The sequence below is a fragment of the Mus pahari genome, chromosome 6 (assembly GCF_900095145.1).
Source record: "Mus pahari chromosome 6, PAHARI_EIJ_v1.1, whole genome shotgun sequence".
Classification (NCBI taxonomy): domain Eukaryota; kingdom Metazoa; phylum Chordata; class Mammalia; order Rodentia; family Muridae; genus Mus; species Mus pahari.
Window position 1 is genome coordinate 53,969,211 of NC_034595.1, and position 12,059 is coordinate 53,981,269.

Genomic DNA, 12,059 nt, shown 5'->3' on the forward strand with positions numbered 1-12,059 from the left:
CTTATAGAGGAGAAAGTGGGGAAGAGCTTCGAACACATGAGCACAGGGGGAAAATTCCCGAACAGAACACCAATGGCTTGTGCTGTTAAGATCAAGAATCGACAAACGGGACCTCATAAAATTGCAAAGTTTCTGTAAGGCAAAGGACACTGTCAATAAGACAAAATGGCAACCAACAGATTGGGAATAGATCTTTACCAATCCTACATCCTATAGAGGGCTAATATCTAATATATACAAAGAACTCAAGAAGTTAGACTCCAGAGAACCAAATAACCCTATTAAAAAAATAGGAAACAGAGCTAAACAGAGAATTCTCAACTGAGGAAACTGAATGGCCAAGAAGCATCTAAAGAACAACCTTAGTAATTAGGGAAGTGCAAATCAAAACAACTCTGAGAGTCTACCTCACACCAGACACCAGTAAGAATGACTAAGATCAAAACCTCAGTTGACAGCAGATGCTGGCAAGAAAGTGGAGAAAGAGGAACACTCCTCCATTACTGGTAGGATTGCAAGCTGGTACAACCACTCTGGAAATTAGTATGGTGGTTCCTTAGAAAACTAGACAGTACTACCTGAGTACCCAGCTATACCACTCCGGGGCATATACCCAGAAGATGCTCCAACATGTAATAAGGACACATGCTCCACTATGTTCATAGCAGCCATATTTATAATAGCCAAAAGCTAGAAACAACCCAGATGTCCTTCAACAGAGGAATAGATACAGAAAATGTGGTACATTTACACAATGGAGTACTACTCAGCTATTAAAAATAATGAATTCATGAAATTCTTAGTCAAATGGATAGAACTAGATAATATCATCCTGAGTGAGGTGACCCAATAAAAAAAGAACACACATCGTATGCACTCACTGATAAGTGGATTATTAGCCCAAAAGCTCTAAATAACCAGGATACAATCACAGACCACATGAAGCTTAATAAGTAGGAAGACCAAAGTGTGGGTACTTCAGTCCTTCTTAGAAGGAAAACAAAATACTCATAGGAGCAAATATGGAGATAAAGTGTTGAACTGAGACTGAAGGAAAGGCCACCCAGAGACTGCCCCACCTGGAGATTCATCCCATATACAGTTACCAAACCCAGACATTATTGTAGATGCTAAGAAGTGCATGCTGAAAGGAGCCTGATATGGCTGTCTCCTGAGAGGCCCCGCCAGAGTCTTACAAATACAGAGACGGATGTTCACAGCCAACCATTGGACTGAGTGTAGGGTCCACAGTAGAGGAGTTAAAGAAACAACTGAAGGAGTTGAAGGGGTTTGCATCTCCATAGAAAAAACAACAATATCAACCAACCAGACCCCCCAGAACTCCCAGGGACTAAGCCATCAACAAAGGAGTACACATGGCTCCAGCTGCATATGTAGCAGAGGGTGGCCTTGTCATACATCAATGGGAGGAGAGGTCCTTGGTCCTATGAAGGCTTGATAGATGCCCCAGTATAGGGGAATTGAGGGCGGGGAGGTGGGAGTGGGTGGGTGGGTGGATGAACACTCTCATAGAAGCAGGGAGAGTGAGGATGTGATAGGGCGTTTCCGGGAGGGAGGGAAAACCGAGAAAGGGGATAACATTTGAAATGTAAATAAAAAAAAATATTCAATAAAAATAAAATAAAAATAATAGAGAGAAATCAAAGATGCACTAGAGAAAAACTTGAAAACGGGACTGGATGTGGTGGTAAATGCCTTTAGTCCCAACCCTCAGTCTGAGAGAGAGGACCTCTGTGAATTTGAGGCCAGTTGGTTCCCGGCCATGTCTCAAACAACAACAAATTCAGTCAGGCATCCGAGAAAAAACAAACACAAAACTTAATTTCCCACTCTGAATCCAGGACAGTGTGAACATAAAGGCTGAATGCCTGAGTACAATACTTGTGCTCTGTGGATAGGAATGTGGGAAGTCCTGGGAGGACATCCTGCAAACTGGGAATGCAGTCTGGCTTTGGCCCACAATACTTTCCTTGTATTTTTGGGTCCCGGTCTTTAGCAGGCAAACTTGCTTTACTTGAATATGTAGATCGTTTTGCTGTTAGCGAAGTTTCTAGAATGCTGTAAGAATCATATAAATCCCAGGTAGTGGCCACTACACCTAAACAGAAAAAGTAAAAGGATTTTGAAGCAAATTCTATCACAGGTTTGCATATAACTGGTTACAGAACAATATAAAATGAGTTTCTACTAAAACTGTGATAATTTAAACAGCACTAGCAGGAAAATGACAAAGAAATATTTCATGAGGGTACCTCAGGAGACCCTGAGTTGCCTCTTTAGAAGCATCTAGAGGTGCTGTCCTGTTTGAGGGCCAGCCCCAGGCTACCTCACTCCCCCTTGTTCCTCCCTCCTTCCTACCCAGGCCCCAGAAGCATCATCAGCTTGTCCCTGCAGGGCTGTCATGGAATACAGGCTTGGACAACACTCAGACAGTGTCTTTGCTAGTGGCTAACACACAATTGTATTTTACAGATCTGCTTGTGGGAAGCATCTCCCTCCTTTTTACTCAGTAGAGTTCCCTAAACACCAATTTAGGTAAAAACATTGTATCTGTCGGGATGATGACATTGTCAAAAACCTAATTAAATTCATCCAAATCATCAAATATGGCAACAGTGACCAAATATAAACTGGAAAAGTCATTGATCTTCAAATATTAACTTCAAAAATCCCCATGCCCTCCTTGCTGTTGATTTTTGTAGCAATAATATTATCCTTGGATACTACATTGCTCCTGCTGACCCTTTCAGCTTTCAGTTAGAGAATGATGTGGAGTTTTTGTTTTGTGTTTAAGAATGTTTTAGTAAAGAACTGTTTCCTTAAGAAGAGAGATGAAATCTGGGCTTTGTAATTGTAGTCACTTCCCTAGTAAACCACTCAATAGAAAACCAAGGTACTCAGCAAAAAGAAGGAAGAGGAGGTGGAGGAGGGAGAGGAGGAGAGGGAGAAGGAACAGGAGGGGGAGGGCGGGCGATTACAGGTGGTGGAGGCGGTTCTTTGGTATCTAATTACTGTTTTTGATGACTATGAACATTAAATTTCAGGATAAGATAATAGCTAATAACTTAGTAGCTTTTACAAAGTCATGCACAGAAAACTTCCGTGATACATTTTGATAAATTGATAGGATATAATCTTTGAAAACTGAATTATCTGTATTTTTCTACCATTTAACTGCAATTTTAGTAAGTTCATCATAGGACTATGTGGTTCCATGTTACCAATAACGGATGCTGACTACTGCTTTTTGTGCGAGCCATTATCATATCTGATCACTTTACTAAGTTTAACCCACAACGCTGTATATAGCAAATCGGTTCAGGACTTGGTTTTGTTTTTGAGATAGGATCTCATGTAGCCTAGGCTAGCCTTAAATTAGTTATGTGGTCAAAGGTTATATTGATTTCTTGGTTCTCTTACCTTTATCTTCCCAGTGCTAGAATCATCATGCCAAACGTGGGTTGTTTTTAATGTATACATGCTAATATAATGTGTGAGCATGTTAATGTACATGGACAAAGTCAGATAGATGTTCTTAAAGAACAGTGCCTAGCACCTTTTAGAAAGGCCCTCTCATGCACCTAGCATTCACCAGTGAGATTAGCCTGACTCAGTGAGCCCCAGGGACTTTCCTGTATCTGCTGGATTCCCCGGCATGCTACCACCATGCCTGGAATTTGTACGTGGGTTTGTAAGGATCAAAAAGTCAGATCTTATGCGTGCCAGGTACTTCAGCAAGAGAGCTATCGCCCTAGCCCATATGTTCAGGTTTTGTGTATCCATTATACCTCAATATAGCTGTTGCAAAACAAAAATGTATAAGCTCTAGTGTCCTGCTAAAAATGAAATAACAGATAATGATCATGACTTATAAGGCCATGTTTTTATTATTTAATTTCTTTTAGAAACTATTTCAAATTACATTCTCCCTAACATCAGTATTCCTGGGCCTACTGGGTATCCAAAATGAAGGGGTTGTGCTGTGCGGGGATCTAAGCCATTAGGAATGTTCTCTTTCTTCCCTGACTGTGAGTACATGAACTATATACTCTTTGCTTACATTATGTGAGGTATGCATATTACCAAGTCTTCTGCTAAGATATAATTCACAATAAAATTTTTTTTAAATTTGACTATGGCATAATTTATATTATATAATTTAAAATTATATATTTTGTGGATCAAAAAAGCATGTCTGGTTTTAGATAAATAATAAAAGAGATGCAGACATGAGAAAAATGGTATCAAAATACTATTCTGACTACCAATAAGGTTTATTGAGAAATAAAGTCTTGAATCTGTGGCCAAATGGATTTGTTCATTTTCCCCTTCTGAGGACAGTGTATACAATGTGTGTGTAACTGGTCCATCTGGAGAAGCAGAGGCCTCTCTCTGCTGTAGGGATGAGATCAGAATGTACACTTTCTGAAACTGAGCACACCCGACAACATACCCAAGAGTGGCTAAGCATTAATTCGGTCTCCCAACGTCTCCTTCCAACTAAGTCCCTTATTTTTCCCTGGAAAAGAGGCCATAAAGTGTAAATTTGACTGAAGTTCCTTTGCTGTATGTGATTAAGGGGTAGCTTGTAGCATCCTCCAGCTATAAGGTATTGTAGATAGGCTCAGGAATTATTACATCAAGAATGGTAAAGGCAGATGGAATTGCAGCGGCACACCTACAGTCCTAACCTTCAGAAGGCAGAGGCAGGGGAACTGTAAGACAGAGGCCACCCCGGACTATACAACAAACTTCAGACCAACTTGGGCTACACAACAAATTCAAGAACAGCCTGGGCTACATAGTAAAGCTCTTTCTCAAATTAAAAAAAAAAAAAGTCACATAGCAGAATACTGGTAGTGAGTGTGGTCGTTTTTCCCTTTAGTCTGTTAGTGTGGTATATTACACTGACTGATTACGTGTTATCATTGAGCCACACAAGTAAGTGTCACCTGATCACAATATCCAATTCCACTTAACACAGAGCTGGATTGAGCTTGTTAATATGGGAGGCTTTTATATTTATAATCATAGGGAATATTGTCTAGTTTATTATATTATGATATATGACATATTTACTCAGTTTGGTATCAGAGAAATTATTATCTCATAAGTATGAAAATATTCTCTTCAATTTTGCAGAGGTTTTTTTTTGTTTTTTGTTCGTTTGTTTGTTTGGAAGGGAGGCTGGAGAATTGGTAATGAGCCTTTTATAAATAACTGTTAGAATTCGCCTGAGTCACCCTTTAGTCCTGGTGTATTCTCTGATGGGAGACTTAGGATTGCAATCTCTTTACTTATTGTAGATCTATTCCGATATTCTGTTTATCCCTGAGTCAGATTAGGCCATCTGTGTGCGTTCAGGGATTCATCCATTTCCCTCTGCCGTCTGAGATGCTGGCTTACACTAGCTTGCTGTTGTCTGCTGTAGGGTTGTTTGAAGATCCCAATGCACTCTGCTTGGTTTGTGGATCCATCTCCCTAGCTTGCCCACTACTGGAAGAGGCATACTAAGCCATTATTGTGGGACAAATGCTCTCCTCAACTCTTCCATTCTCGATGCTTCTGTAGATCTCTCATCTTATGTTCATAACTGCAATAGTCTCTGCATGGACTGAGCCATCGAGCAATGCACATGTTCTTTGTTACATATGACAATTTCTGAGTCCTCTTCTGACTAGTATAGCCATTTTGGTTTTTGTCTAGTGATGATTTTCAGTTTTATGCATACTTAGCCATTCTGTCAAGTCTCTTACAGAGAGCGAACATTTGAACTGTCTTTGTTTGCTTTTAATTTAGCAGCCAATATCTATTCATTGTACAGTATAATTAATGTATATTTAAGGTAATTACTGATGTGGAAATGCTGGTTTATAAAAAACATCTTGATATTTGTATTCGCTCTACCTTGTTTTTCAACTCCTTAGTTAACTGTTCTGTGTTTAACAAATCTTCTGGTAGTCTCAATTTTATTCCATTCTTATGTTCCTTTCTCTAACTTTTAGGGTTTTACGTTGTTTAGTATTTTGTGAATACCATTTATAGATTACAATGATGTTTTGAAAATTAAAGCTATTGTTAATTATACTTTTCTTCAGTAGCATATTAAAACTTTCTTCCTTATACAATTCTTTCCCACTACTATGATTTTTAAAATTATGTTATATATAAGTCTATTAACAACCTAATTATTGCCTTGTAGATCTCTTTAAATTTTTTTAATATTTATTCTTATATTATGTGTGAGTGTTTTGTCTGTATATATATCTATGTGTACCACATTCACACAGTACCCATAGAGGCCAAAAGGAGGCACTGGACCTCTGGATGTGAATGACCGGTGGTTGTGGTGCTGGCAATTCAACCCAAATCCTCTGGAAAAGTCTCCGGTGTTCTTGACTACTCTAATGCCTCTCTAGTCCCTGTGTATCTACCGATTTTAATCTATACTGCAGAAACAGGCAGCTGGAAATAAAGCGACTGGTTTCAGCATTTGCCTTCTTGTCATTTTTACTGCTATTCAATTTTCCCCCACATGGCTTAAGATTACTGTCTACTGTCCTTCTGTTTTTCCATAAAGGTTTCTTCTCAGCATTTGTTTAAAGCTCTTCTGCCATCAATAGCTTTTGCATATCCAGAAGTATCTTAAGTTCTCCATTTCTAAAGGATTTGGTATTCTTACTTGACAGCGCCTTTTTGCTTCAGCCCTTTAAATGTCACTGTGATTGCCCTCCGTGGTTTCCAACCCAACATTGAGTGATAAGAGTTAGACCATGTGTGTGATGGATCACTTTTCTATTGTTACTTTCAAGACTCTCCCTATGTCCTATGACTGACTGTGTATCTGTGTCTTTGTGTGGATCTCTTCTTGTGGCTATTCTTCTCAGATCAGACCCTTATTGATTTTAGAGAGACTTGACATATTACGTGTTCAACTATTCTTTGTGCCCTTCCTTCTAGTCTCTTTACAATCACATATGTGTGCTTACTGTCTCATGGGTCCCCATTTAGTTTTTTCTCTTCTTTTTCCTTTCTGTTCCACATACTGGATCTTTTAAAACCATCCATCGTTAAGAATTATGGTCTCACCTTCTTTCCCAAATCTTCTGTTGCAAACTCTAATGCATATCCTCAGTGGTAGCTTTTTCATTGAGGACAAATCCTCATGTATCTCAGGTTGACCTTGAACTTGCTACCCCACCAAGCATGACCATAAGCTCCTGGTTGCCTACTTCCACCTCATCAGCTCTGAGATTTTACAGGAATACAGAACTACACTTCACGTATGCCATGCTGTGGCTCAAGACCAGGGCTTTATGCTAATAGCAATTTCTACTTCTTGCTACCAGGCTACCAGGGAAGGAAAACCTGCAGGATATCAAGGTACTCTCATTCATTCTCCCAAACATATGAATCGGGCCAGTCACACCTGTGCTCTGACGCAGGCATGAAAGAAAGGCTAAAGGGAGACTAGGCATTTATTCTGGCTCTTTCTTATGAAAGGAAGAATCAGGGTGAGCAACAAACATCCTACCTACCCAACACAAATGCTCTTCTGCTAAAAATCAATGGCTGTGCTTCTTGTGAAAGAAACTAGCTCCTGACTCTGTTCAGAAATAACTGCAACCAAGATTATAGATGGTCTTTTTCCTGGCTATTCCTTTGTCCACACACCACAGGCTTTTGCTTATACAGTACCCTCGGAGATGTTCATTTGTAAACACTGAGAGGTAGTAAGTGTAGTACTTAAGAATGCAGGTTCTAAGACAAAAGCAACTTAGGTTCCTTCACTTGGCTGTCTCCTCATCTATGAAATGGGAAATAATGATCAAACCCACTTTAAAAAGTCATGGTGAGCATTAACCTAGTTACTATAGGAGAATGCAAAGACTGTGTAGCATACAATGTTTGTTTTGGTAATTGTTTGGTCATACACTGTATTGTAAACTAATTTTTATAAATAATTGAAGAGTACAAACTCTCATATGGGGGTGAATACAAATCAGGCTGGACAATTATGTTACTCTTACTCTACAGAACCATTTCTTGTTAACTTAACAAATTCTGAAAGTTATAAATTATAGTAAGTTATCTGGACAAATCAATTTCCATTTTTTCATTCATATAGTTTAAAATGTGTTGACTGACAGACTCAAGGAACATATATTCAAATATCAAATATAACAGTTTACCCACAAGAATAGAGCATATTACCTTTTTCTTCCAGTACGATTTTTTCACACTGAACCTCTTTATTCTTTGGTGCTCCATTAAATGTCTGCATCATTCTTTCTACATATAAGTCATTGCCTAATCTATTTCTACAAAGGGTTTCATAATTCTTATTTTTCTCTCTGTAAAAAAAAAAGTAACTAATTAATAGAACTTACTATTGGCAGACAACGCCTTTCTATACTACTTGTCCTCAAAGCAGTTTCATGAACAAAATAAGAAGTGAGTTTGAAAATCTCCTTAAGGAGAGATTTTATTATGTTACCAGCAAAGGGCCACCCCACGCTGTGTTTCCCAGGGCGCAGACTACTTTCAGTGTTCACCAATAACATGTTGGCACTCTGTTTAGAGAATTTATGAATTTTGATAGGAACCTCCAAAGCTACAAATTCTTTCCAATTATTACTTTTGTAGCATTGTGTGCATGCTGTATTCATTATGCTGTACTCATAGTTCTGAGTATTTTTAAATTCACATTTTGTTGTTCGGTTGGTTGGATTTGTTTGTTTGTTTGTTTGTTTGTTGAGACAGGGTTTCTCTCTGTGTAACAATCACTGGCCATCCTGAATTTGCTCTGTCAACCAGGCTGATCTCAAACTCACAGAGAGCCACCTGCCTCTGCCTCCTGAGTGCTGGGACTAAAAGGTGTGCGCCACCATGCCCAGGTTAAACTCACATTTTAATTTGATTAATCTAGAAAATTATTTCTGCACTCCCAGTGTGCATGTGAATATCTTACTTGGGACTTAAAATTTTTCATTTTGATGTGGTCAAACAACTTAGTGAAATTCACTTTGAAGTTTTAATTTAAAATTATTATACCACCCTTTCATTATGAAGTGATCTTTCCCTTAAAAAAAAAAAAAAAAAAGTCTGCTTGTTTTGAAGGTTCTGTATCTTTTTTTCCCTAATTTTCTTCTACTTAAAATATCTTCTTTGTGGGTACAGGGATGGCTCAGTATTTAAGAGCCCTGTAGTTCTTTCAGAAGGTCCCAAGTCTGCTTCCCAGTGTCCATATTGGGATGTTCAGAACCATATGTAATTCCAGCTCCAGGAAATGTGATGCCCTCTTATGGCCTCTCCTAGCCACCTCCCCTCCCTCCCTTCTTCCTCTCCCCCTCCTCTCTCCTCCTACCCCCCCCTCACACACACACACACACACACACACACACACACACACACACACCTTTCTCTTTACATTTGGTATTCAGGAGTGTCTGTACAAAGAACCGAGGCCATTTCTTTGTAATTTTTCTTCTATAGAAAAGGCTCTGTTGATAGCTCAGGAAAGTCTCTCCTCTCCAAACCTTCCATGGACAGTCCTCAGTGACTTGTTGCATGTATGAAACACTCACATGTTAGACCATTATTTTTATAATCCTTTTTTTTAAACATTTTATTTTGTGTAATTTTTCAGACCTATTTTTGGGTCATTAAATCTTTAATCAGTTATGTTTTAGCTAATGCTTACTTTTTTGACACTTGCATAAGGTTCTTGTCAAAAAATGTATCATTCTGAGCCTCTTAATGTAAATGTTTTGATTGTCTTGATTGCTGTAATGTTTTGTAACTATTTCATATTTTGTATTCAATCATGCCTTATCTCTAACATTCTCAGAGTCTGAATTTAGGATACTGTTTGTCTTTTCATAATGACTTGCCTCTATTGATTTGGAATATTATTATCAAATCCAATTGAGGGAATTTTTGAATGCATGTCTTATTGTTGCTGTGTGTGTGGCAGTAATTTAAATGTGTGTTGTGTGCACACCCGTGTGCGAGTGAAGAGCAGCAGTCCTGTTCTAACTCTTTTCACCCCTTGGGATAAGAATCCCACTGACCCTGAAGATGGCCCCGCAGCCAGCAAATCCCAGCAAACCTTCTAACTTCACCCCTCCCACACCAGCCACACAGGTTTCTTAGGTGGGCACTCAGGATTCTAACTTAGGACCTGGGACTTTGGATATGTGCATAGAGTGTTTGTATTAAATCCCAGGAAGGTATGCATCCTCTTTTCTAGCTATGCTGTAACACACATTCACTATGGTCACACCGCGGTGACAGGACATGAGGACTTGGTCTTGCCCACTATAACTTTGTACCAGCTGACCACTGCCCTTTCTTCTTAAGAAGTTTACATAATTACACAGGCTATGCTAAAGATAAGGGCTTTTCCCATAGAAAAATGTCCTGTGATATAAATATTGGCCATATGAGACCACAGGGTATGTATGTAATTCACAGAGATTTCTAGAAGTTTCCAAGGCTCTTCAAAAACAAAACAAAACAAAAAACAAAAACATGGATTCAGCATCTGAGTTATACAACTGAGCTATACATACATTATTTTCTCAGCCTCTTCAGATTCTGTTGAGAACATGACTGTTGGCAGGTCAAAAAATCTCAGTGTTTCTGTCTCAGTGAGAATGATTTCTATAGTCTTCTCCAGCTCTTCCTTTGATATCGCTGCCTCAGCTGTGGTCCTCAAAACTCGTACATCTAAAACGCACAACATCATGAGATCATCCTGGAGCTGCCAGTGTGCACACCTCCTAGTCCTAAAACACAGTGCAGCCTCACACACAGCAAGTGACTATTTAACCTCTGTGAGAGCAGCTGGCAGAGCTTTGCCGCTGCAGTTAGCAGTGGCAGCCCCAAGGGCAACTCTGCTACTATCAAGCTACTTTATTTTATTAATTTATAGTCCACCTCTAATCAACGTCACCAAGAGACAGGAGACTCTTCATCAGATCTAGACCACTACACGTGTAAAATGATCTCAAGTTTCACGTAAATAAATATGTTGTAAAGGACTGGCCAAAATCTGTAGAATAGTGAGAGGCCTGATGCCCTAGAAGAAGTTACTACAGTTGGAATTTCACAGCTGAGAGGGTTTGGAAAGGGTTACAGGTTAGAAACAACCAGGATGTGGCATATAGGTCAGAGTACAGTAAGTCTGGGGTTGTTTTGAAACAGGATCTCACTATGTAGTACAGGCTGGACCCAAATTCGCAAGCCTTCTGTCTCCACCTCCAGTGTACTGGCATTACAGGCATAAATGTAATCTAGGCTTCAGTGTATTTTTCCTTAGAAGGAGGGGAATAAACCTGGTTTTATAAGACTGCAATGGGTAAAGAATGACTTGCTGTAGGACAATAAATCAGGAATATATAACACTTTCCAGAGACAAAGATTCAGTCTCCTCTTAATGTCAGGATCTTAGTAAAACAACTTACTAAAAATCTTTTTAAAAAAATCACAAATATCCTTTAACAAACACGACCAACATCTGGTATGTATGTATATAAATCTTCAAATAGTAACACATACTCATCTGTATACATTAAATGCTAACAAATATATTTTAAAGAATCTATGGAAATGTTCATGCTACAATTCTAAAGGAAGAACACCCAGAATAGGGTCTACTTTGTAGCTACAATGATATCAAATAAAGGTCAGGAAAGAGGAAGTGTTTAAGGTAGTCCTTAATGATTAACTCTTTAAAAAATACTGTTTGTGGAATAGATTTTAGAATAAAGACAGGGTTTTAAATAAGTAAGTCTGACAAAGATAGGATGAGCAAAAAGAAGTAAATCAGTTATCTACACGGACAGTTCTGAGGTGCATCTGAGAAAATAAGCTGTGAGCTGAAAGATCCACAGGAATGATGCTAATTTTGAGACAGCAAAAGCAAACCAACCAGGCCCTTGCTTCTCTGATCACTTTTATGGCTAGTGACTCGGCTATATATACAATAGCATTGAGGCATATATGCAGCTCTAAATATAACTTTACATGACATG

The 12,059-nt window shown here is 38.8% G+C and overlaps 1 protein-coding gene across 1 annotated transcript in view; it reads right to left on the bottom strand.

Annotated features, from left to right (window-relative positions):
* Positions 1-12,059, bottom strand: part of Wdr78 (WD repeat domain 78) — a 73,331-nt gene that overhangs the window by 36,428 nt on the left and 24,844 nt on the right. The window contains exons 5-7 of the mRNA XM_029540456.1: positions 10,596-10,752; positions 8,236-8,375; positions 1,991-2,119 (exon numbers count right to left, since the gene is read on the bottom strand). Of these exons, the coding sequence (XP_029396316.1) occupies positions 1,991-2,119; positions 8,236-8,375; positions 10,596-10,752 (426 nt within the window). The remainder of the gene's footprint in view (positions 1-1,990; positions 2,120-8,235; positions 8,376-10,595; positions 10,753-12,059) is intronic.